A 27428-nucleotide genomic window follows, 5' to 3' on the forward strand; every position below is an offset into this window, starting at 1 on the left:
GACCAGTTGACCAAAGAGGATGGGAGCTAAAGGCAGAATTTTACTAGAAAAGATCAATTATCTGGCAAGACTTTGGCTGTTGCTGCATCTTTTGAGTGAAACACTGTTTGTCGTCTTTATAAACAGAGAGCCTAAATGCCTTCACTGTGCATGTAGAATTGCTGTACATCTTTTATTTATACAATTCACCCCAGTGATGTTACCGCCTTTAAGGGAACAACAGCAGCTTTCCTGGAATTTTGCTTTTTAGAATTCCCACATTCTAAACCTCACCATTGCTTCTGTCTTGCTTGTTTTTAAAGCTTTTGGTTGGTAGTCCTAAAACACCTCATTATCCAGTACAGCACAGGACAGTAGGGATGCCTTTTTGGCCCTCATAGCCTACTTTAGCTCTTCTGCAGAGCACTCTTGTCCATTCCTTTCCCTATCTGTTTTCCCATATCCCTGCAATTTTCCTTCATGTATTGTACATTCTTTTCTCTTTTGAATGTTTCTATTGCATCTGTTTGTTTGTAAACACTCCTCCAGAGGGGGGAAAAGCATGTAGGAGCAGATGAGGATAAATGTGAAGTTATAGAGTGTGCAAAATAGAAAGGCAGTATTATTAAAATGGTGCTATATTGTGAATATATGAAGAGGTCTGGGTGTTCTTCCATACTAGTTAATGGAAGTAATTAGGCAATTTGTATGTCGTCCTTAATTGCAAGAGGATGAGAGTTCAGAGTAGGGATGTCTTGCTGCAGTTGTTCAGAGCCTTCTTAGGACTGAACCTGCATTATTGTGTGCAGTCTTAGGCTCTTTACCTAAGAAAGAATACACTTGCTATTGAAGTGCAACAAAGCTTCCCTCAACTCGCATCAAGAATGGAAGGAATGTCCTGTGAAGAGAGATTGGTTTGACTGCGCCTGTGTTCGCTAGTGTTTTGAAGAGAAGGGATTTGGTTGAAATGTATAAAACTCCTGTAGGTCTGGGTAAACTAAATGCAGGGAGGGTGATATCCCTGGACTAGGGTGCACATTCTCACTATATTGAGTAGGTCACTTGGGACCAACATGAGGAAAGGTTTCTTCACTCAGTGACTTAATCTGGAGAGTTCTCCACCATAAAAGCTGTGGAGGCCTGGTCACTGAGTAATTGCTTTCTTGGATATAAAAATATTTAGATTGTAAAGGCATCAAGGGATATGGGGGAGAAATTGGGAATAGCATTCAGGTTCAGCATCAAACGTGATCATATTGAATAGCACAGCAGGCCCAAAGGGCTGCATTACCTACTTCTAGTCTCAGCTTAACTGGATGTCAGAAAAATAAACACCCTGAACTTCAGGTTGCCTTCATTCACAATCGAGGAGTTAAGGGTTTGAGAAATTCTAGTAATATTGTAGATACAAATCTTGTAGCTCCCCCTTCCTGAGGCTGGGTGAGATCAAAACTGGAGGGCATGAGTTTGAGAGGCTGAATAGGCAGGGACTTTTTCACCAGAATGTAGGAGGTTGAGAGGATGATAGAGGTTTATAAAATCATGAGGGGCATAAATAAGGTGAATAGCAAAGGTTTTTTCCCCTGGATAGACAAGTTCATAATTAGCGGGTATATTTTTAAGGTGAGAGGAGAGAGATTTAAAAGGAACCTGAGGGATAGCTTCAGACACTGATTCATATGGAATGAACTGTCAGTGGAATTGGTAGATCCAGGTACAGTTACAACATTTTTCCAAAACCATTTGGATAGGTACATGAATAAAGGCATATGGGCCAGACAGACACAGACAAATGGGACAAGTTTAGTTTGGGAAACCTGGTCTGCATGGACAAATTGGATCAAAGGGTCTGCTTCAGTGCTGCATGACTGTTTTACCTCCCTATGTCCCTATCTGATGCTTTTGCTGATTCCTTTTAAAGTTATCCACCAGTTAATGACCTTTACATGGCTCAGTCAGTGATTTCTGTTTGAGAGCTGCTTTCACCTACCTCAGGTAGTTTTTATTACATTGAGGTGCTGTACAGATGCAGCATTCGTGTTGAAACTTAAAACTTTTTCGGCACACAGCGTCTGTCTTCCTCTGTGGCTACAGTCAGTCTCTGTCCTTGAGGCAATGAGTATTTGAGAAGTCTCTGATCAAAAATACCATCCACATGTCAGTTCAGTGCACTCAGTATTTTTCTCTTAAAAAAAAAAAGTCAATTGGCGGTGATGATGCTGGAGGAACGATTAATAGAAATTATCTAACCTCTTTTGGACCTAGGGATGAATGCTGACTACAGTCAAAGTAAGAGCCTGTGTTCAGACAATTCTGTGCAGAATGAGAATGTTGTCTGAGCCCCAGAGCATATCCTTCTGATTTGACACTGATTCAGGGCAAAACAAGTTAGAAAAGTGTTGGGGGTGGGGTGGGGGGAAAACATCAAACACTCACTTGAGGATAAGACAGCCCCTCTGTTTGTACAAAAAGACAAAAAATCTGCAGATGCTGGATTCCAGGATAGACCATCAGGAGGCTGGAAGATTGCAGCAAGCCAGGCCGCATCAGGTGAAGTCAATGTTTCAGGTGTAACCCTTCAGGACTGGGGCTGAGTGTAAGGAGAGCTGCAGATAGAGGAGAGGGGGGTGGGCAGAGGTAGAGGTAGAGATAGATGAACACAAGTGGAGGGTTATAACCTGCTTGATTGGGGGGGGAGGGGGGAGAGAGAATCAGGTTGGTAGTTGGAGGAATGGAAGGGAGGGGGTGATGCTCGGAAGGGAGTCTGGGGATGGGATGGGAGGGGAAAGTTATTTGTAATTGGAGAATGAGTCCTCTGGCTGCCCAGGTTGAAGATGTTCCTCCAGTTTGCAGTCTGATTCGCTGTGGCAATGGAGGAGGCCGAGGATGGTGATGTTGGAAAGGAGTGGGAAGGGGAATTTAAAATGGGCGGTGACTGGGTGGTGAGGTCGGCCCTTGCGGGCATGGCTGAATGTTCGGCAAAATGTGTCCTGAGTTTACGTTTCTTCTCCCCAGTGTAGAGAAGACCACATGGGGAGCATCGGATACAGTAGTCGAAGTTGGAGGAGTGGCAAGTGAACCTCTATCTCACCTGGAAGGACTGTTTGGGGTCCTGAATAGAAGTGAGGGATGTGGTGCTGGCAGGTTTTGCATCTTGTATGGTTACAGGGGAGGGTACCTGGGTGTTTGGGGGTGGGGGAGTTGGTGGGGAGAGCAGTGTGAATCAAGGATTGGCAAAGGAAATGGTACTTGTGGAAGACATTAAGGAGGGGTCTAGTTGGTGGAAATGTTTAAGGATGTGTTGGATGTGGAGACTAGTGGAGTGGTAGGTGAGGAGAAACACCCTGTCTTTGTGTTGAGTTGGAGCAGGTGGTTAGAACAGTGGAGCAGGGAATGGCGGAGGTGCATTGGAGGGCTGCTTGGATGACTGGGAAAAGCACATTGTTCAAAATACTTGGATGCTTGGGAGTGGAAGGTCTCCCTGTCTAAGCAGATGCGGCAGAGGAATTGGGAGAACTGGATGTAGTTCTTGCAGGATACTGGGTGGGAGGTGTAGTCCAGTTAAGGGAATCTGAGTTTATAATAAAAGTCCATCTGGAGACTGTCGCCGGAGATGGAAATGGAGAGGTCAAGAAAGGGGAGGGAGGTGTCCAAGATGGACCAAGTGAATTTGAGGGCAAGGTGAAAATTGTGGGCAAAGTTGATGAACTGCTCTAGTTCAGCCTGGGTGCAGATGCTGCACCGATGCAGCCATTGGTGATATGGTGGAAGAATTGGGGCACAGTGCCTGTTTAGGTACTGAAGAACGATTGTTTGACATAACCAACAAAGAGTCATGTATAGTTATGGCCTATCCAAGTGCCCATGGCTACCTCCCTGGAGTTCTCCAATTTCAAATAATCTCCCTTCCCATTTCCCGATTTCCTTATCAGCCCCTCTCCCTCCCTTCCATTCTTCTGATCAGCCCTTCCTTACAGCTACCAAATGGATTCTTTCCTCCCATCAACGAACCAGGTTGTACCCTTCACCTGTGTTCACTTCTCCCTACCTCACCACTCCATCCCATGCCCCACCCCCCCTTTTCTGCAGCTCCCCTTACACCTGAAACATTGACTTCTCCACCTCCTGATGTCTGGCTTACTGTGTTCTCCCAGCCTTCTGTTGTCTACAGACTCCTGTTTATACAGGCAGCCCTAACTGCTACAGTAAACTTTGTCCTTGGAGAGTACACAACAGAAGCAGGTTCAGCAAGTCCAGTCTGGTGCATAAGCTCAGCTCAAACCTCCCCCACTTATCTTGGCCTGTACGACATACATTCACCTCTCATGCATATCCCTGCTTCCCCTTTTTACTGAATTTAGATCAGAACACAGCCATGGATGATGAAAGGGAGTGGTAGGTAGCTCAAGGGCTCGATTCCTCTCTGGCAGGAGAGCAAGCGTATGAACAGACATGTGCACCCTAACCCCCTCACATATGCACACTAATGGTCTTACATTACCAGGAACCACCTGTGAACTTCGCCAGAAGGTTTGATGTGGGGAGGAGAGGGGAAGTTTTATTTTGGAGAATGAGATCTGTTTTCCTACTTCTCATCTTGAACTCAACCATCCTGCTCACCCACCTGCGCCTTCCAGCTCTCTCTCCTATTCAACATTGGAGCATCATTGCCTGAGCTCAGCAGCTGATTGGAGAGAGCTTGCAAAAGAAACATTGCTGCCCTATCTTCAAAGGGGGCTAGTGCATTTTTAAAGAGGGTGATTGTATAAGAACTCGTGACTGAAAAGAAAGGACACTTCTTTGTTGACGTAAAGCATGCACACAGTGGGGTGGTGAGCCAGGATTATTTCTGCTGTTAATGCAACCACTGACAGAGCCTAAACTCCACTATATGCAGCTCTGAGAGACCAAAAACAAAACACTCTCTTGCTTTTACAGCTGTATGCTAATCTCATGTTGTAGTTCAGTGAGTTCTCTTCGCCCCCCCCACCCCCCTTCCCCTTCCCCTTCCCCTTCCCCTGTTTGTATTTACTACGCCTGTGAACAGGCAGCACTGCTGACAGTGTCAGAACTCCCTCAGCACTGCTAGTAGGGTGTGACCCTGTGCACCAATCTGTGGAGTGGGGCTTGAACCTGCAACCTTCTGGCTCTGAGATACCACTGCTACTAACTGAGCTACATCTGACTTTATCTCAAATGTGCTTATTCATAAAAATACCTTTTAAGTATATAATCTGAAAAGCAGTTTGGTTCTGTACAATAGCATATGAAGAAACAAACACTGGAGTTTGACTCTTAGAGAAATAAACCAAAGTCATTTCTTATAGGAGGTTATGTTTCATATTTGAGGCATCAGGAGGGTCTGATAACTGAATGGACCCCCATTTAACTTCAGCAGAAACTCCTTAAATGGTGGACTTTCTCTACTGTGCCTTGGTAACAGCTGCACCTGACGTAACATCTTTCCCGAAGGTCTTCAGCGAAACTTTCAGCTACCATGGGGCTACCTCTGCACAACCTGGTGCAGTTATTTGTCCCTTTCAGTCTGAGTCAGTGGAAGATTTTACTTGTTGCATTGCACACAGGGTGTCACCAAGAGTTTATTTATCTAATTTGTGTGTGACAATTTGACATCTGTTTCCTGCTGATGCAAATTCTGATGCTTGCTGCAGCCAGTGTGGTGCCCTAACCCTGAACCGATTTTTGTCATCAATTGACCTGACGAGTCTCTGCTGGCTTTCTGTAGAGCAATCCAGTGAAAGCCATTTTTCTCATTCAATCTCCTTATCCATCACTAACACTTGTGTTTGTACAGTGAAACTGTTTAAACTCTTCAGAAACTGACCCTCTAGCCAATGTGCCTCAGCATTACACAACTGCAAACCACATACCAGCTGAGCATCCCTCTGATCCGACTGCTACTGTAAAATATGCAGAAAAAAAACTGTCACCTGGTCCCAGATTAGGAAAATAGGAGCTCGAATACGCAATTCGGCTATCGAACCTGCTCTATCACTTAATACAATCATGGCTGATTGACTGTTTCAATGTCTTTTACCTACACTATCCTGAGAAACCTTTACACCACTGATAATTAAAAACATAGCAACTTTTGCTTTAAATTTACTTTTTGTTTAGCTGTGGACTTGTGGTTTGATAATTGCTTTTTAATTTTGCTTACCTATTTGTTTGGTTGGCTATCTAGCTTTGTAATCCAGTTGGAGAGTCTACTGGAAGCTGCGGTGGGTCCTGCTCAATCCAGTCCATTGACCCAATTGTGTCTATTTTAAAGTAGATGATTCGTGCTCACAGATAGTTGTTGGGCACTGCTAGCTTTCACACTCCACTTAAACTGAATACACTGGCAAATCCTACATGCCCTTCCAGGAATTGTCCCTTTACATGCTTTAGATAGCTGTGCAGTCAAGGAAAACTATCCTCACAACAAAACAACACTTTGCTTTTGTGTTGCGCCTTTTAAGGTAGTAGAACGTCCCAAGGTGCATTCTGGAAGTGTTATCTCAAAATTCAGCACAAAGCCACAAGGAGATATTAGATAGGGTGGCCTAATGTTTGGTCAGAGATTTGACAGTGCCTTAAAGGAGGCAGGAATGAGAAAGGTGGTGGCATCTCTTCCAGAATTCCAAAGCTTCAGGCCCAGCCAGCTGAAAACACAGCCAACAGTGATTGGGGTGACTCCCATTATGGATGGGCAAGAGGCTATATTTATAGGAAGTTTGGATGGTGGGTCTTGAAATTGTAGAGATTGCTGTAGAAGTTTGAACAGCAGTGTTGGCAGGTCATTGAATGGGGTTTGGCATAAGTTAAGGCAATGATGGTCAAGTGACTGGATGAGTGATCCAGAGCTCCAGGCTATTACTTTAGGTAGGGTTCAAATCTGGAAAACCAGTCTCTGTATCACCCTTACTCATTGATTTGCTGCAGAATCCTCTGATTCACAAGTGTACTTTAGGGAAGGAAATCTGACACCTTTCTGCAGTCCGCCCTACATGTGACTCCAGACCCACATCAATCGAGACAGGTTAAATTAAAGGATGATCCCAAAGGGAGGTAAGTCCAGGAGTCATAGTTTAAAGATGAGTGGTAAATCATTTAGGACTGAGATGAGGAGAAATTTCTTCACCTAGAAATTGATTGATTGAGCCAGAAAATTAATTACAAGAAAGTGGTTAAGATTGAGGCCAAAGTAGTGTTTTCAAGGAGGTAGATATAACTCTTGTGGCTAAAGGGTTCAAGCTATGTGGGGAAGGGGGGCAACTGGTGAGCTTGATCATAATGAATGGCAGAGCAGTCTCAATTGGTCAATGGCCTACTCCTGCTCCTATCTTGGTATTCGTGCCAAATGACCCTAGAGAGTTACTCCATTCTAGGGCAGTTAGGGATAACACCAAATGCGAGAATGACGAGTGACATCTACATTCATAAAAAATATGGGCAGAAGAGTTTTGGATGAGTTTTAAATATTGAAGGTGGGAAGATTGTCATGCTAGCTCTGAAGTAGGCTATACCAGTGCTAACAGGAGAATGGGCATGGCTCGGTGACCAGGGTAGAGATGGGCAGTGTCATGTAAGTGAAGGCAGGTGGTCTCACCAAATAAGAGACTCTTTAGAAGTAAATGAGGGGACTCCAATGTGGCTGTCAAAGGCTGTTTCATCTTGTGGGTAGGTAAAGCTGAGCCATGACTGAACTGAGCACATGAACTGATTCGTTGAGTGGATCGGCTTCATTGTTGTGACAGGATGTGTAAAATAGACTGATCTCCAGTGGTTTTCTTCAGACTGTTGACAAAAGCCTCAATTGTTCTGGGGATCATGAGGTGATAATCAGATACTTTGTACAACAGTTATAAACTAGTGATTGTTTGCTCCATGATTAAAATGATTTGAAGTTCTTAGATGAAAGGATCATCGAATCATAGAATCCCTACAGTGCGGAAGCAGGCCATTTGGACCATTGAGTACACAGTGATCTTCCGAAGAACATCCCTCCCCCCAATCTATCTCTGTAATCCTGCATTTCCCATCACAGATCCATCTAACCTTCATGTCCCTGGATACAATGGGCAATTTAGCATGCCAGTCCATCTAACCTGCACATCTATGGACTGAGGAAACCCATGCAGACACTGGGAGAATATGCATATGCCACACAGACAATTGCCTGAGGCTGGGATCAAACCCAGATCCCCAGCACTGAGGCAGCAGTGCTAACCACTGAACCAGGAGAAAGTGAGGACTGCTAACCACTGAGCCACCATGATATCTGAGAAAATAAAATATTACCTCAGTGTAATGGTCTGTCTTCTTATATTTGATATTTTTGGATAAATCTCATGACTAATGTATTCTTTGTAAATTATTGTATTAAAGCAGCCATGACAACATAAAATGCTTTTGGTGTGAATGTCTCAGCTGGTGATGGTAATGCCCAGGTTCAACCCATTTTGGTTTAGTTACAAAATGCAGTGTCATATGTGCTCTCTACCACTAGTGTCCCAGCAGCCTCCCTTTAATGCACTTTAATGAAAGTAGAATAAAGTATAGAAATGGGTGCCAGGCCCTTACAGGGGTACTGTATCAAACAATCTCCCATTATCCAAACTGGATTAATCAGTTAAAACAATGAACCCTAAGTATAATGTGACATGCCTTTTAAAGGGGATGTAACAAAGTTCTGTATTACAAAGAAAACTTTAGCTTGTGTTAAGTGATGATGCACCCTTTCCCACCTGTGCAGTACCTACCAGCTATGGCCTATCATGGATAACCAATATGCTCCACTCTGAATAGGAAACATTTAGCAGGATAGACCAAACACAGGCAAGTGGGGCTAGTTGTTTGGGAAATTTGATCGGCGTAGGAGACTTGGACCAAAGGGTCTAATTCTATGCCTTTAAGCCTAGCACAATGGGCCGAATAGGCTCCTTTTTATTTTATGAATCTGAGTTTCTCATTAACAGTGAATCACTTGTGACTGGAGGGGGGTTTAATCAACATCGAAGGATTTGTTTTGGTGTGAAGGGGATTTTGGTTTATGGAGGGACTGTGTTGTCACAGATGAGCTGTTGCTGGTAGTCAGTGAATCCACTGCTCACCACAGTAACAGTCAAGGAAGCAACACCACCTCCAGAAGGCTCGTTCCGAGTACCCTGAGCTGCTGCATCACTGCCCGGTTTGAGAGTCAAACCGTCTCACGTCATAAGACCCTACAATGGATAGTGAGGAGAGCTGTGAAGATCATCGGGGCTCTCTTCCCTCCATTGCAGATATTTACTCCATCTGCTGCATCCAAAAGGCTAAGAGCATTGAGGAGGATCCCATATAGCCCCCACTCTTCTCCCTCCTGCCATCTGGCAGAAAATAACAGTGTATGATCATTCGTGGCCAGGCTGCAACAATTTCACCCAAGCCATCGGGTTCCTTAACACAGATAATTAGACTCTCTTTCCGTCTGAAATTCTTTCAAATTGCTGCTAGAAAAAAATTTATCATTTATCATTCTCCTGTTACACCGTAAGTTGCGTGTTTTGCACTTTATGCCGTGTGCAGTTGTGTAGTTTGTGCCGTCAATATGGCACCCTCTGTAATGGAGGAATGCTGTCTTGTATTTACCATATCAGTTGTATATGGTAGAAATAACAAATAAAAGCTATTCTACTCTCTCCCTTGCCATAGCAATCAACAGTTGGTATGAATGTGGCATCCACCTTGAATTAAAAGCCAGGCTAAGTCTACCATGACCAGCATAGACAGCCAGGAAGGGACTGCTTCTTGCTAACCTTCCAGCATGGTATAGGAAGAAGATGTGATCATATGACAGCAATTGCCAGGTTCAGAAACCTATCCACACCCCTTCCAACTCTATGTAACATTGCAATGTATTAACTTATCACACAAGCCTCTCTTCTATCATTAACTGCTCTGTCCAGCAACCCTGGGAGAAAATTACTCTTTGACCTCAAAATGGAATTTCCCTCCCTCGTGTAATCTTTGTGTGTAGTTGCCAACCCCAACCCCCTCCCCCAGCATCAGCCTGGAGTCACTAGGGCTTAATGAACAATTTTACAAGACACCACTAAAAAGGAGCAATGAAAGGAAAGTAACAAATACATCTTTGAGAAAATTTTTTTGTGCACTTGTCTTGCTTGTTCTAACACTATTAGATTTGGGGAATAAATGCTGTTGGACTGAGTATGAAGTCATCTAATCACATAATGACCAGAAAACAAATACCTTCTTTATTAAGGGAAGGTGGGAGGTCATGGGGGCATGATAGGTGACCACTGGTGAGAGCATGGGGAGACAGGGTAATGAAATCTCTAGGAATATATCCATCCACAATTGGCAAATCTGGTGTCACCTATATTTACATTTATGGAATGTGAATTTCCATGTCATTAAGGGTATTTGGTAGAGTCAGAAATGAGCTGATAGGCTGGTTGCAGAAAGGTTATTCCCCTTTGTGGGAGAGTCTAGAACCAAATGGTAAAAGGGGGTCACACATTCAAGAGAGACGAGGAGAAATTTCTTCTCTGAGGGTCATGAGTCTGGATTTTCTTTTACTACAAAAGGCTGTTGAGACTGCATCACGAAGTGTATTAAAGGCTGAGATAGAGTTTTAATCAGCAAAGGAATCAACGATGATAGAGAAGAGGTAGGAAAGTGGGTTTGAGGATTATTAGATCAGCCATGATGTCATTGAATGGGGGAGCAGACTCAAGGAACCAAATGGTCTATTTCCACTGCTAATGGGAACATCATCTCCCATGTGGACTGCAGTGGTTCAAGGAGAAGGTGGCTCACTACCTCCTTCTTGAAGGCATCAGGAATGGGCAGAAGACAGTGTAGACTCACCATCATGGGCACACTGTTGTACACTCTGACCTGTGTATCTGATCTGAACTTGGAATAGACGCTGGCCTCCATGTCAGTTGTGACTCAGTAGATAATGCTTTGACCCCTTCCCGCAAATGGGTGTGGTTTTCAATTCCACCCCAGATACATAATCCAGACTAACAGCCCAATGGAATACTCTGGGAGCACTGTACTGCTGGAGCTGCCAGCATCCTGGTGAAGCCAGAACAGGCCTCCTTTGCATTCTTGGGTGGGTCTAAAATATTTCATGGGCCTGTTCAAGGAAGAAAAGGAGAGTTGTCTTCCCCTAACCAATATCTCAAAAGCAAATGATCCTCTCATAGGCGTTTACGGAATCTTGCAGTGCATAAGTTGGCTGATGTGTTACCAACATTACAAGAATGATGTTCTGGGTGCAATTCCTGAGAATGCTCTGGTGACAGATTCAGTTGAGGCCTTCAAAAGGGACTTGGGTTGTTACCTGGACAGAAAACATGCCATACAGGGAGAGGGTGGAGGGACTCAGACTAGCTGTGTTCCAATTCTAGAAAGCCAGAGGAGACTCTCTCTCTACTCTGTCTTTCTCTACTCTCTACCCCATATCTATCTTTTCTCCCTCTGTGCTCTCCACCCGCCTCCATGTCTAACCCTCCCTAATCTCTCTCTCTCTATACCCCTCTAAACTGTACTATTCAATTAAGGGGTTTTCTTTTGTTTTAAACAGAAGGTTATTTTTCAAATGAAGTGTGTGTTGGGGAGAGTGGGGGTGGAGGAAGTGGGCTGGGTGGGCCCCACTCCAAGAGGTTAAAGTGATGTGGAGAAAAGGTGCACCACGTGCTGACGGCTGGAGTCTGTTTGAAGAGAGCAGGCTGAGTTACTGCAGTGCAGTGTTCCACTGCGTTGCCAGAGAGAAGAAGTTGGCACAATCACAATAGCTTTTAATAGTCCTGGAAGATCGGCCAACATTCTCTCAATGCCACCATAGACGAAGGGCTGATCCTCACCCCACTTTGCAACTTCATTTTCTGGTTTGGAATGCCTTTTTATTTCAATGATACATGTCAAATCATTTAAATACAAACCCAGGTTGCAGAAGCCCATCGGGAGCCAATTTTAAAAAAACAGTCACCCAATAGGAACTAGCAATCATATCCACAAAACATCACCCTTCTCACAGTAAAATATTCCACGGCCCTAAACAGGAGTGCAGCTGGGTATAATGTGACACTGATCCACGTGAGAAAAAAGCAGGTCAGATAGCCATCTCCTTGGTCAGAGAAATATGGAGCAGTTTAAAGGTGGAGAGAGATGTTTATAGAGAGGATTCGAGTTTAGGGCCCAGGTAACTGAAGGCAGATATGAAGAAAATCAGACAAGAGAAGAGGATGAATTAGAGCAGTGCAGAGATTCTGGGAGGTCATGGGGCTGGAAATGAGGCCAAACAAGGCAGAGGTTGGGGAGGGGTTTGAAAAGAAGGATAGAATTGGATTGTATGTGGTGCTGTTTGAGGAAGAGGAATAGCAGTCTGTGTGCATGAGAGAGAGTGGCATGCAAGAGCTTGGGGGTTAATTGTGTTCAGAGGGTGCTCGTTACAGAAAAGATTGAAGAAGAGTAAAGATGACAAGCCAGAAATCATTTACGCAGTCACGTCATTGGGAGAATCCAGAGATGAATTGTTAACTCGATAACAGCCATGGGCGCTCTGTGTGAGAATGTTATTCTGGGAGCTCTGTTTCAACAGGAGATCTCTGTGGCAAAGTGCTTGGATCTTTTGACTTAGACTCCAAACCAATATGCAAGGAATTTTTCTATCATTAAGAGTTCAGCCCCATGGTGAACTGCAGATTTTCAAAACACATAGCCTCTGGGAGAAGCAGGGCATTCAAATGGTTAATGCGTCCTGTGAATTTCCAGACCATTTGGTCCATCTGGTCTGTGCTGGGAGTTCTGCTCTACACCAAGCAGCCTCCTCCCACTTGACTTCATCTGTCTCAGCAGATCTTTTCTCCCTCTTGCCCTTATCCAGCTTCCACTTAAATGAGTCTTTGTTACTTGCCTGAAGTAACCTTTGTGAGCCACATGGAATACGTTATCCAATATTTTCCAGCCCCTGCCTTCTTTAAACAGCTCCTTCTGTGAGAGAAGCTGTTCAGGCGTTTCACAAAAATAGCATCAGCACCAGTGGTATTTGCTGAAATAACAAGCAGGAATAGTGAAAAAAATTACTGTCGGGTTTAACATGAGAGAGAGGGAGAGAGAGACACTGAGAACAGAGAAGCAAAAAGGTTGTCATTTTTTTCCAAACTTGTGAATGAATTGTGTCAGAATTACTTTTAAAAATGTGTGCACAGTTTGATTTTATTAATGATACAGGATCCCTCTTTTGTTTTTAATTAAGTCACTTTCTTACTCAATGCAATGTGAAAGCAGAGGTCAGTTGGCCAGTACCACTAAGGAGTGGAGAGGGAGATCCAACCAACATCTTTTCACTGCTTTTGTTGACCCTCGCCCATTAAAAAAAGTGTGGTTCAGTCTCAGAAACTTGTCGCAACGAAGGGATATAATCATAAGATGAAAGGGTGTTTGAGGAAAAATAACTTCATCCAGAGGATGGTGGAATTCTGGATGCACTGCCAGGGAGGGTAGTTGAGGCAGGAAATCTCAAAATCTTTAAAAGGTTTGTAAGTGTTTAACATCCCCACTTACTTTACCGAGCACCACTCCCACAGGGTAGGTGAGGAATTCAGAGGGTGTGTTGCAGTTGGATCTCTCTCATCCATTCTGTCTAGTGAGTTTAGATTTTGGATAGCACAGAAGAAGACCATTTGTCCCATTGTGCCTGTTCTAGCTCTTTGGAAGAAGTCAGTGAGTTGTAGATCCTTTCTTCATATCCTTGCAAGTACTTCTCCAGTTCCCTTTTAATGGCTTTAACAGAACATACTTCAGTTGCCCTTTGTGCATTTCAGATGATAGCTCAGTTTAATAATAGTCCAGTCATTAAACCTAAAAGTTGTGAAAGGTATGAAGTTCAGAATGAAACAATTTAATAGACAAAATACTGTACAAGTGGTGTGTGCCTATGATACAATTGAACAGAAATAGATCTTTTTAAAGGACATCATTGAGGAAAGCTGTTTCAGAGTTGCAGTATGCGATGAGTCCAACTTTGTCACAGTCCGTCAGCAGCTCCCCTGCCAACCCCATATTAAATAGCCCCCCCACTGAAACCCAGGTAAGGTGACAGAACTGTGAACATAGCTAGGTCACTCACTGTGCTGTTTCAGTGCAGGAGTTTAAAGTCACTGAAGATAAACCATGGTTTGGAGTCACTGCAGGAATCAGTCACACCAGAACAGGACTGGGTTTTGTTTTAGCTTTGCCTCCACCTATGGATGGTAATAAAGAAGGCTTTTTTGGCAGTAGTACTGTGAGGAAAGTGGAGGCTGAGAGAGAATCGCAATGTTTCTCCATCGCAATGTATGGGGCTCATTGGTGGGCCAGCTGTAATATTTCTCCTCTTAGCCCTGCTCTGTTTTGAAGTCTCAATGAACGAGTCTGGCATTTGCTGGGGTCAGAAGTACTTTCTGATGCCCCCTCCAAGGTGCAGAGGGAGGCGACATGACTCAAGTGGAGACACCACCAGCTCTGAAGCCTGTGTCATCGTGGGAGGGTTGGACAGTGAACTGTGAGAAATGGGTACACAAGGGCCACCCACTGTTTTGGCACCTCCCAGCAAATTCTGAGCTGAGGCAGGGTAACACTCTGGGATAAAAGGTCCTTGTGTTCTATTCACACTGCAGAAACCTGAGCCTTGTGCTGCTCCCCCTTGCTGCTCCTACACTCTTATCTGGGTGGGTGGTTAAACCAAAACTCCTTGTCTGCCCCCTCGTGGGGTGAGGAGCCGTGTATCTGACAGCTGAGGAGCACTCTGCCTGGTGTCCTAGTCGATGATTATTCCTAAGAGCAATGATCTGTTTGTGGTGTTTTCCCCTTGCAAATTGACTTCCGTCTTCCTTTCCATAAAACCAGTGACTGTAATTTTAAAAGTGTTTTGTTGGTCATAATGTACTTTAGGATGTCCTGAGGTTGTGGAAGATGATGTAAAATTGCAAGATCTTTCCTTAATGGTTTTATTCCATACGTGTTTGTGGATAATAGTGTATGTATGTATGTGTTAGTGTTCATTGTTTTTTAATTTACTTTGGAGTGTATGTGTGTGTGCATCAGTGTTTTTTATTTTAAAAAATAGACATTATTCATAAAAAATATTTTTATATATACATAGTCACAAACTCAGTTCAGTGCTGTACAGTAGCATATCAAGAAAGCAAGCAAACATTGGAGTTTGACTCTGTCCAAAGAAACCAAAGGCATCTCTTACTTGATCCAGGTTATATTTATATGCATTTGAGGCATGACGAGGGTCCAGTAACTGAACGGACCCCCATTTAACTTCAGCAGAAAGACCTTGGACAATGGTCTTTCCTGACTGCACCCTCCCAGCAGCTTCCCCAAGTTTTATTGCGTCCCTCAGCATGTAGTTCTGGATCTTGGAATGCAGACTGCAACATTCATTCACGGTCAACTCCTTGCTCAGGAAGACCAACAGGTTTTGGACAGACCAAAGAGTGTCTTTCACCAAGTTGATCATCCTCCAGGCACAGGCACTATTACTGTACATGTGTGCGAGGTTTGGCATTGATTTATTCTCTTTTCTCCTTTTCAGTCTTTTCAAGGGAGCCAAGGTCGTGCTTACCTGTTCAACTCAGTGTGAGTATCACAGGACAAAGCCAGATCAGGTAGCTCCTTTCTTCCACCCTAGCCCGTCCACTTTAAAATTATCTTCACTCCCTATCCCTCCCATTCTCCCTGTCCTACTTCACACTATAACATTTGCACAGTCGTTTCCTCCTGTTTCTTCTCTTTGACCGATCATTGTATACTATCAGAAAGTGAGGACTTCAGATGCTGGAGATCAGAGTTGAAAAGTGTGATGCCGGAAAAGCACAGCAGGTCAGGCAGTATCCAAGGAGCAGGCGAATTGACATTTCGAGCATAAGACCTTCATCAGGAATATGGGGGAGGGAATGGGGCTGAGAGATAACTAGCAGGTGAGGGTGAGGTAGCTAGGAAGGCAATAGGTAAATGCAGGTGGGAGGTGACGGTGATAGGTCGGAGGGGAGAGTGGAGCAGATAGATGGGAAGGAAGATCGTAGGACAGTTCAAGAGGGCAGTGCCGAGGTAGAGGGTTGGATCTAGGATAAGATGGGGCAGAGGGGACATGAAGTAACTGGTGAAGTCGATTTTGATGCCATGTGGTTAGAGGATCCCAAGGTGGAAGATGATGTATTCTTCCTGCGGGCGTCAGTGGCTTGGATTTGGTGGTGGAGGAGGCCCAGGACTGGCATGTCCTTGGTGGAGTGGGAGGGGAAGTTGAAGTGGTCGGCTACAGGGCTGTGGAGTTGTTTGGTACGTGTGTCCCAGAGATGTTCCCTGAAACATTCCGCAAGTTGGCATCCTGTCTTCCCAATGTAGAGGAGACCACATCAATAGCAATGGACACAATAGATGTGCAGCATGTGCAGGAAAATCTCCGCCGGATGTGGAAGGTTCCTTTGGGACCTTGGGTGGAGGTGTGGACGTAGGTTTTGCATCTATTGCGGCAGCAAGGAAAGGTGTCAGGAGTGGAGGGTGGGTTGGTGGATGGCATGGACCTAACAAGTGAGTCGCAGAGGGAATAGTCTGTGCGGAATGCATGTAGGGGTGGGGAGAGAAATATATCTCTGGTGGTGGGGTCTGATTGTACGTGGCGGAATTGGCGGAGGATGATGAGCTGTTTGTAGTGTACAGTGACTACACTTATTGTTTGCAAAGATCATGAAAGGATGCTATGAAAATGCAGATCCTCCCTTTATACAGCACTACTGAAACTGGCTCTTTTACCAGTTTGATCGTGCACCCTCCCTTTGCCATGTTACACTGACGGACTGATCAAGATAAATAGTCACTTACCTAATAAAACCAGAAAGTGCTAGAGGAACTCAGTAACCTGACAGCATTTGAGGAGAGAGAAACTGAGTTAACGTTTTGAGTCTAATCTGATGCTCCCAGATTTACTGAATTTCTCTCGCACTTCCTGTTTTTATTTCAGATCTCCAGCATCCACATACTTTCTTTCAGTTTTAGTAAGCTATGTAGATCTGTACTGTCCCATTTCCTTATCCTGTTGTCCTGTCTCACTGTATGTTGCGAATCAGGTCAGTGGAGAATTTGGTAAAAACCTGGTGTGGATTATCTACTACCACCATATTCTTGTACGTACTTCAAGCTGAAGACTGTAATTGTCTAAATGAAAGGTCAGACTGTATTACGGCAGTATCCCTGTCTGATGTCTACGGTGCACAGTGGCTCAATGGTTAGCACTGCTGCCTCACACCACCAGGGATCTGTGCTCAATTCCAGCTTCTGGCAACTTTCTGTGGGGAGTTTGCACTTTCTTCCGTTTCTGCGTGGGATTCCAGGTGTTCCGGTTTCCTCCCACAATCCAAAGATCTGTAAGTTAGGTGGATTGGCCATGCTAAATTGCCCTGTAGTGTTCAGGGATGTGCAGGCTGGGTCACTTAGCCATGAGAAATGCAGACTTACAGGGATAGGATAGGGAGTGGGTGGGATGCTATTCAGAGGTTTGTTATTGACTCGGTGGGCCAAATGACCTGCTTTCCACACCATAAGGATTCTGTTCTATGATTCGACATTCACTGAGTTCTATTTACTGAACATGTGGATGTTGCTGGTAAGTCCAGCACTTATTAGCCATTGCTAATTGCCTTCGGAAAGGGTGATGTCAAGTTGATCTCTTGAACAACTGCAGCCCATGGGCTGTAGGTTCACAGTGCTTTTATGGGAAGAGTTCCAGGATTTTGACCAGTGACAATGAAGAAACAGCAATTATATTTACAAGTCAGGATGTTAAGCAGCTTGCAGGACAACTTGCAGCTGTTTTTCCCATCTATCTGCTGGCCTTGTCCTTTTAGCTGATTGAGGCAGTGTTGTTGAAGGAGCCTGGGCAAATTTCAGCAGTGCATCTTATGGATGGTACTGCTGCCACTGAGCATCAGTGGTGGAGGGAGTGTATGTCGAAGGTGGTGGGTAGAGTGCCAATGAAATGGGCTGCTTTTCCCTGGATGGTGTTGAGTTTCTTGAGTTAACATTATCCAGTGAGTGTGTGCACAGACAGAAGATGGGAGATAGGGACATGTTGTTGGGCAGTAAGGGCAGTTGCCTCAGACCAGTTGCTGTTACTCTCAGGAGCAAGACAGTAAACTCAATTCTTTAAATATTGTTATATCACTTGTCAAAACCTTTTTCCATTCACTGTCACCTGTTATAACTTTCGGAAAGAGGGTCTGTTTCCAATTCACCGACCAACTCACAGACTCTGAGGTGAAGGTTGAAAAAAGATTCTTCTTTTCTTCACCTTGGCCCTATACCCCAACCCCCTTGTTATTATTGATCCCGTTGCCATCCTGCCCTGCTACTGGAGCTTTTAGCTCGTCCCTTTCTGTTAACCACCACTCTACCCATTAGTTTCACTGTGAGGTCTGCATGTATTTGCTACATGGAGTAGCAGTTAATTCCAGAGGCCATCCTTTTACATGATTACAGAGAGTTTTTGGGTCTAGAGTTGCAGTTTAAAGGGCCATTGGATACACCTTTTTCAGTCTGCTGGCTGCTGTGTCAGTTTAAACTCCTCCCCTTCTCTCTCTCTCAAGCCTTTCCCTCTTTCTCTCATTCTTTTCTTTCTCTCTCTCTTTCTCCTCCCTTCTGCTTTACTGCTCTTGCTCACTTCTCGCGCTGCCTCCCTCTCTTTTCCCTTTTCCTGAACTCCCTTCTCTCGCTGTCTTTCCCCATCTCTCTATCACCCCGCTTCTCTCTCTCTTTCTCCCCCTCCTCCCCAGACTCTCTCTCTCTCTTTGTCTGCCCACCCCCGTCTCTCTCTCTCTCTCTCTCGCTCTGTCTCCCACCCGTGTCTCTCTCTCTCTCTACCCCAATCTCTCTCTACCTCCTGTCTCTCTCTCTCTTTTCCCAGTCTCGCTCTCTATCCCCCGTCTTTCTCTCTCTCTATCCCACGTCTCTCTCTCTCTATCCCCCATCTTTCTCTCTCTATCCCATGTCTCTTTCCCTTTCTCTATCCCATGTCTCTCTCTCTCTTCCCCCCCCCTCCCCTCAACCCCAGTCTCTGTCTGTCTCTTTCTTTCTCTCCCTGTCTCTGTCAATCTCTCACGCTCTTGCCCCCGTCTGTATCTCTTTCTCCCCCCTCATACTATCTCTCTTTCACCACCCCCACACCTCTCTTCCACTCTTCTCCCCACATTATCTCTCTGTCTCCCCCCCAACACTGTCTCTCTTTCACCACCCCCGACACCATCTCTCTTCCACCCCCCCTTCCCCCTTCTGTCTTTTCCCTGTTCTCTTCCCCTCCTTTTATCCTCTCTCTCTCTTTCTTCATCTCTCTCTGTATTCCCCTTCTTTCCCTGGTCCCTTCACAGGCTATAGAGTATTTTGTTTCCCCTCTGATTCCCCCTTTGTACTGTTCAGCACATCCAATCATTGAAGCTGTGGCCTCCGGCTCTTTCCTTACAACACTGAGCTGCCCGAGAAGCCTTGTTTAAGATATCTTCACTTTTAGCCTTCTGTACCTGTAGCTCTCCATATGCTGCCCCATTCACTAAAGACTGGGTTCTGCCTCTTCTTTGACTCTCACCCCCTCTAATGTTATTTCTACTAGGTTGGAGCTTCCTTATCTTTCCATGATGCAACATAGGAACAGGAGTAGGCCATTCAAACCCTCAAGGCGAAAGTGAGGGCTGCCGATGCTGGAGGTCAGAGTCAAGATTAGAGTGGTGCTGGAAAAGCACAGCAGATCAGGCAGCATCCGAAGAGCAGGAAAATCGATGTTTCAGGCAGGAGCCCTTCATCTGGAATGAAGGGCTCCTGCCCTAAACAAAGATTTTCCTGCTGCTCGGATGCTGCCTGACCTGCTGTGCTTTTCCAGCACCACTCTAATCTTAACTCATTCAAACCCTCAAGTATGTTTTTATATTCAGTCAGGTCAACAACTTGCACTTAAATCAACGTCAACATTTTCTACATTGCCAGAGTGTTAACACTTCACAAGTAGTCAAATTTGACTGTAAAGTGTTTCGAGATGTGCTGAAGTTGTGACAGATACCACAGAAATGTATATTCTGTCTTTATTTTCTATGTTTAAGTGCTAGTGTTGTTTGAAATCTCTTTGCAGAGTTAATGTGGGCTGTGGACCAGCTGAGGAGCGGGTTTTACTCACTGGCCTGCATGCAGTGGCCGACATTTACTGTGAAAACTGCAAAACCACACTGGGCTGGAAATACGTAAGTTGATGGTTGTGCGTGTTGCTATGTGTTTGTGTACCTCCTTGTATGTATGGATATCTCCTTGTGTTTCTGCCTGTGTTGTGTTTGTATTTTTTGTATGTGTCTGTGCATATGTGTTAAATTTTGTTTGGTAACACTTAACATGTCTTACTACATAAAAAGCACTATATAGATGTTATTTCTATGCAACATTATTACCCACTGATTTGACAATTCACCTCCTCCCACCCCAGCCAACATATAAAGCTACATATATGTATGTGTCCTCCGTTATGACACTGGAATCCACCAGCAGGCAGACTCAGTTATATTTGCATTGAAAAATAGAAAATAGGAGCAGGAGTAGACCATTTAGCCTCTCAGGCCTCTTCCACCATTTAGTTTGAACATTGCTAATTTTCTCCATTAATCTCATATCCCACGAAGTCTTAAATGTCATTGAAACCTATCGATATCTGTCTTGTACCTAATCAGTGACTGAGACTCCAAAGTCCTCTGAGGTAGAGAAGACCAAACATTCACCACCCTCTAAGTGAAGAGATTCCTTTTCCTCTCAGTCCTCAATGGTCTTCTCCTTATCCCAAGACTCTGTCCTCTGGTTTTAGACTGCAACATCCTCACTACCACCTCAAAATTAAAATAATTTTCTAGACTGTAGAGAATACAGGTCTAATCTCCTCAATCCAGAACACTGCAGTAATGGGATCCATCTGCTGAACTTAAAGTGAACTGCACTTAACCAAAAACAAGATGTTATGTGATTCTAGGCCTCAAACCATAAGTGAATGTAAAGAGGAACACTTACAGTCAAATGCTTGTAAGTGATAAACAGCAAACACACAATATTCCCCACATCTGTGGGATGTCCGGAAATTAATTTTTGCTCGGGGTCTTATACTCTAACATTTGAGCCCAGTTCTGATCTGGCCTTGCAGCACTTGAAAATCCTGATTGTTAGGTTTTTTTTTTATTTTCATTAATTTCTTTCCCTTTCACAACCAGAGGGAAGGTAATTTAAGATTGTTCGTAGGATGTAGTTCTTGGTGGCAGGGCAGCATTTATTGTCCATCCCTAGTTGCCCTTTAGAAGGTGATCGTGAGCTGCCATCATGAACCACTGCAGTCCTTGTAGACTCACAATTCCCTTAGGGAGGGAATTCCAAGAATTTGACCAAGTGATGCTGAAGGAACAAAAATATTTCCAAGTCAGGATGATGAATTGGAGGGGAATTTGCACGTGGTGATGTTCCTGTGTATCTGCTGCCCTGTCCTTCTGGATTCTTTATATTAAATAATCCCTACTGCGCACTCAAGACTAAGGACTTTTTAGTGGGTATGATGTGTTAAATTGAATATCAGGATGTACTATGATGCTCGTGTGCTAAGTCCCATTCAGTCAAGCTAACTCAGAACAGGCCAGGAATCCAGTCTGGATTCTGTCAGCCTGAGAAGGAGATGCAGTTTCTTACACATCAAGAATAGACTCTGGGCTTGTTCATGGGGTGATGCTGATTTGCATGTGCCCCTCTGTAATCTGTCCTGTATACACTGCCTGTCGCCACCTCTGTAATCTTTGCCCAATTCTGTCCCTTCTTCAGCCCATTAGTGATAAAATCATCAACCTTGCATTTTGTTAGATCCCTCCTCCCTAACTATAAGCCGGAACTCAAGCTAAACCCCCTTTTCCTGTATGCTAATCAAGCACCAAGTCCCATTCTCCTAATGCTCTTGTACTCTTCACTGTATTGGCCCTTACTCAGGCAGCACCTCGATATGAAAAGCTCCTATTGCTCTTTATGAATCCCTCAATGATCACCCTGATGTCATACCCCACCTCATCTCTGGAAAGACATCCAGCCCCAGCACTCTAACATCTGCGTTCTTCCAGTTCCAGTTGTGCATTTTTGATTTTAATTTCTCCACCATTGGCTGCTTCAGTTTTAGAATTCCTTCTTCACATTTCTTCACTTCTCTTAACTCCCCTTTACAATGCTCCCTAAAACCTATCCCTTCGACTGACGTTTTCACCACCAATCGCAATATAGGAACACATGAACAGGAGGAGGCCATTCATCTCATCAAACTGCACTCCACTATTCCATAAGATCATGGTTGCTCTGGTTGATGATCTCAACTCCATTCTCCGGTCTGTGCCACCTCCCATAATTCTTGATTCCCTTGTCTTTGAAAAATCTAAATAATCCAGCCTTGAATACTTTTAAAGACCCAGTTTCAGCTACATCCTGGATAAGGGAATTCCAAGCTTTGTTGCTCCTCTGTTAGAAAACACTTCTAATTCTAAAAGGGACATCTTATATTCTTAAACTGTGTTACGTAGTTCTAATCTCACCCACAACATAGAAGCTGAGACTAAGTGATCTGGCCGATTATTGAGCTCAACACCCTAATTCCAACCTTTCCCCATCTCCCTTGATTTCTTTAGCCACAAGAATTAGATCTGCCTCCTTCTTGAAACCACATGATGTTCTGTCCTCAACCACTTTCTGTGGTAGTGAATTCACCAGGCTCACCACTCTCTGGATGAGGACATTTCTCCTCATCTCAGTCCTAAAAGGTTTACATCTTATCCTTAAACTACGACTCCTGGTTCTGGACTCCACATCGATCGGAAATAACTAACCTGTCTAGAATTGTATGGGTTTCTGTGAGATCTCTCCTCATTCTTCTAAACTCCAGTGAACATAATCCTAACCTATTCAATCGCTGTTCATATGCTAGTCCTGCCAAGCCAGGAATCAGTCTGGTAAACCTTCGCAAGAATATCCCCTCCTCAGATAAAGAGACCAAATCCAATGTTCCAGGTGAGGCCTCACTAATGCCCTATATAATTACAGGAAAAAGTCATCCTTGTTTCTTACTGAAAGATGACTCATGAGGAAATATCCTCTGAATATCAACCATATCTATTTCTGTTGATCGAATATGTTTCAGTAAGATCACGTTTCATTCATCAGAATTCCAGTAGACATAGGTCCTATCCAACTTTTCCTCTCACAATAACCTTTGGTCCCAGGAATATCTCACGTGTCTCAATGTCAAATTTTGTTTGATAGCACCTCCAATGAAGCTCCTTTGGACATAAGTGCCACAATAAAGGCGCCACATGAATGCAAGTTGCAGTTGTTGTTGCTGTTGAACTCAGTGCTGCTGTTTGTCCACAGGAACACGCCTTTGAGAGCAGTCAAAAGTACAAAGAAGGGAAGTACATTATAGAACTTGCTCATATGATTAAGGACAATGGCTGGGAGTGAACACAAAGTCCTGCTGGAGCTGATCACTGGGCTGTTGATCCTGGAAAAAGAGGAGTAACTGAAGGCTTTGGTTGTACGTGTTGTGGGGGGAGCCGAGCTGCCAGAGACTCCACCTCCCAGCCATCTGCCTCTGCATTTCTCTTTATTGTCTTTTATCCTCGATTATCTTTTTGTTTCACCTCCTGCAATCAGACATCTCCTGGCTCCCGCTCTCCACCGTTGTCGTTGCGGCTGAACAATTGCACCAAAGCTCGGGGATATTTGTTTGCTTTTTTTCTGAAATTTCCCTTCCTTAGGTTAACCTGAAAAGCTGTTCGAGTGACATGAATTCTGTTGGAGAGTAGCGTTGTTCAGGATGATGGGGAGGTGAAGGAGGGCAACTCTTTGTGTTTTAGAGTAAATGCAGGCGGAGAGCTCAAAGTGAAGGCCGTGACGCTTGACGGTAGGTGGTGCTTCGATGTGTCGCAGTGCCTCGTCTGTTTGGCTGGTCAAGAGGTGAAACTGTCCCCAAAAAAAAGATACTTGGAACCCAGTTGGTCTTTTGGCTGATGGGAGGTTAAAGACACTTCCCTCCACAAGCAGGCAGGGCCTGTAGGAGATGCATGTTCCCTTCCCAGATGAAGGAAATCGGCCTCTTACCAGCTTGCTGCTGTGAGTCGGCATTTAGCCCTACCCTGGCATCTGGCATAACCCATACTGGTGGTCATGTGTTCAATTTGGATGCAGTCTTGCACTGGGAGCAGGCGAGCCTCCTCCTGCCCCCCTCCATCCCAGTTTCCTTGATGGCTCCCAGTTGCCTCATGGTCATGTTATTTTTAAAAGGAAATTAAAAATCACCTGTCCCTTTTAATATCACTCCAATGGAATGCCCCAATCCAACTAAAATGCTGATAAAATATGCTTCCAGGGAGCCTATATGAAAGGGTGTCTTTCCAACAGTCTAGGTTGAAAATTATTTGTTTTTCTAGGATGCCCTATCCCCTGCGGTGCCACCGGTCAGACAAAGTAATCCCTGGAATTGCAGGCTCTTGTCAGCCAAGTCCATTTCAACAGGTTCCTTTCAAACAATGATGATGCACGATGCCTGGAAATGAGTCAGTTTTGAGAGGGAGTGATGGATCAGCTGATTGTAGCTCAGTATTAACTTTCATGGGAGTGTTGCCAGCGCTTTTGACTGCACAGACTGCACATAAGAGACAGGCAAAGAGACAATGAGTGATGAAAGGCAGAACCGGTGTCCCTTTGATAACGTGCCAGGGTACAATGGGAAAGGGCACTCAAGCTTCTACTACAGACCAGGTAGAATGAACAGTATCATTGAGTCTGTGAGGTAAGATGAGGACAAAGCCTCACACGGATGGACGGTGGGATTGGGGACCGGACGGGTGAGGGTTACCTAAATCTGCAGAGTTCAGCTCCCCAGTGGAAATGCTCAAATTTCATTTCTAAAGCTGTCAGCAAAGGAGAAGCAGACATTGCCTAGTTGCCAGGTTGGTCATGTGAATGACAAATGATGACACTGGTCCCTCTTACTCATTTAGACACAGTTATAATCTCTAGGCACAGCAGGAGGGGAGGGTGTTTCATCAGTGAGAGAGAAATACTGTGAAAATGTCAGAGAATGTTGTTTACCAATCTGAAGTTGAACATAGCTCTGGTTAGACCCCATTTAGAAAAAGGGACTCATTTCTGGACACTGCATCTTCAGAAAGAATGTATTTAGAGTCATGGAAGCAGACCCTTCAGTCCAACTCATCCATGCTGACCAGGTTTCATAAACTGAACTAGTCCCGATTGCCTGCATTTTATTTTGGAGGAGGTGCAGCAGAGATTCATTAATAAGACCTGGGGACTGAAAGAGTTAGATTATAAGGGACAATTACTCAGACTTGACTATCCTTTTGTATGCATGTGATCAAGTTTAAATATTAAGTTAATTGAAGGATAGCTAGATAGACTATATTCTCTGGTGAGGGTAGTTTTAAACAAGGGGCAACACCTCAAAAACTTGGAGCAAGACCATTCAGGAAAGGAGTGCTGATGTGAAGGCCTTCAACGAGTCTTGGAATTCTGGAACTCTGCACCAAAATGCTATGAGGATTGATTGAAAATTTTAGACTGACCTTTATAGAGTTTCTTCCCTCAGGCAACAGTGTTCAGGGATGTTGGATCAGGGCAGGTAGATAGTTAACAAATCGGCTGTGATCTAAGTGAACAATGGAATGAGCTCAATGGTTGAATGGCCTCCTTCTGTTCCTGTTTACCTACTTGACATATTAGTAACCAGACGTGGCATGTTTCTGTTGCCCTCAGGCTGGGGCAGGATGGAGCTCTGAACCTTGTAATGAAACGTTTTATTTTGATTCAGTAAAGATGGGTAATTATTTGGGAATAATCTTCAGTCAGCTCAGCAGGTTGCTTCTAAATTTAAATTAAACCCCATTCCCCCCAGCCCCTATTCCTGGGGTAAGTGTATTTGCATCCTGCTGGCTGTTACAAAGAGCCCACATACCGGATTTGTCATCAAGTCACACTTGTTGGCTTTCTTCACTTTGCCATTTTTGCAGTGACAGAGAGACTGCAGCAACTCTGTACAACCTACACCCAGAGTGTAACCAAAATGCAAGGCTGGGTATTGCTGCTAAAATCCTTGGTACCAGTAAGCAGACCTCTGGGCTTTCGTGAGTCAACAGTGCAGCCAGTCAAACAAATATGTCCAAATATCGATCAAAGCACCTCTCCACTTGCACAGTCACATGATCCAGGTAGCAAGTCCAGCCGTAGTTATCAGCCATGAACTGTCAATGGACTGTCTTTTACTTGGTGCAGAGAGATCTCTCTTTTATGTGTCAGTCATGTGCATAATCTGAAGCCTTCAGCAAGCGAAATCAATGTTTGGAGTTTGGCTTTTTTTAAAAAAAGCTCCATCCAAACACTTCAACTTTGAAAGGACAACCCCTGCCATCTGATCATTTTGTGGGACTTCCTCAATTCTTGCTGGTAGTCAGATTGTGAAGACTTCATGTGGATTCCACAAGTATCCCAGCGGTAACTCTATTGCCCAACGGTCACAGGGCATCATCAGTATTGTTGTCCAGAAATGACGTTTGGTCCCCGCTTGAGTCAGGGCCTGCAGTGAATAAGATCCTGGAACACAAAGACCAAACGCACGGTGTGGCTGACAACACAGTCGGTTTAGATGCTTGCAGGGAGAGAGTAAAAACAGGACTTTGCATTACGGGTTAGTGGCTGTATCATGAACATGGTGGTTGACTTGTTATCATGGTTTGTGTTTTCCCTCGCATGGAATATAATATGTCCAAAGCAACGTCACAGAGCCTCTTGGTTGAGTGGCCTGTTGTACATCCAACAAGCCCTTTGGTTCAAGCAGCCAATTAGCCTTTGTTTTGTCGCGGCCAAAGCTAGCTTCTAATTGGATTCCGCTTTGATCTGAAGTAGTCATTGGCGACCACTGCCAATTCCCTGATACAGTCATATTGCCTCTTGCGATTGGCTAGAAGATGTACACTCTGCTAGATCATCTCCTTAAGTGATAATGTACTGTCCCCCTATTTAAGCAACAAATTGGTAATATATACAGAATTTGTCTTATATTGTGTACTCTTGTAAATATTCGTATTTAAAATAATTTTTTATAATAAATATATTCAACAATGTCTGACCCATATCTTTGACTGAGCACCTTTTTTCTGGTTTTGTATTAACTTATGCTGAAATATTTTCTTTTCATTTTAGGATATTTTTGTTTCATCTCAGTTCATCAAGGGGAGAGATGCAACAATTCTTGTTCTTTATATTTTGTATTCTGTATTTATCTGGGGTGCCATACTGATCTGAGTTAGCAGATACTGTAAAGTAACACCATTTCT

At 44.2% G+C, this 27428-nt stretch overlaps 1 protein-coding gene across 1 annotated transcript in view; it reads left to right on the plus strand.

Annotated features, from left to right (window-relative positions):
* Positions 1-27215, plus strand: part of ypel2a (yippee-like 2a) — a 49948-nt gene extending 22733 nt beyond the window's left edge. Inside the window, exons 3-5 of the mRNA XM_072590012.1 lie at positions 15581-15624; positions 20156-20264; positions 23449-27215. Coding sequence (XP_072446113.1) covers positions 15581-15624; positions 20156-20264; positions 23449-23538 — 243 coding nt within the window. The 3' untranslated portion in view covers positions 23539-27215. The remainder of the gene's footprint in view (positions 1-15580; positions 15625-20155; positions 20265-23448) is intronic.
* Positions 27216-27428: the final 213 nt, after the last annotated feature.

The sequence above is a fragment of the Chiloscyllium punctatum genome, chromosome 19 (assembly GCF_047496795.1).
Source record: "Chiloscyllium punctatum isolate Juve2018m chromosome 19, sChiPun1.3, whole genome shotgun sequence".
Taxonomy (NCBI): domain Eukaryota; kingdom Metazoa; phylum Chordata; class Chondrichthyes; order Orectolobiformes; family Hemiscylliidae; genus Chiloscyllium; species Chiloscyllium punctatum.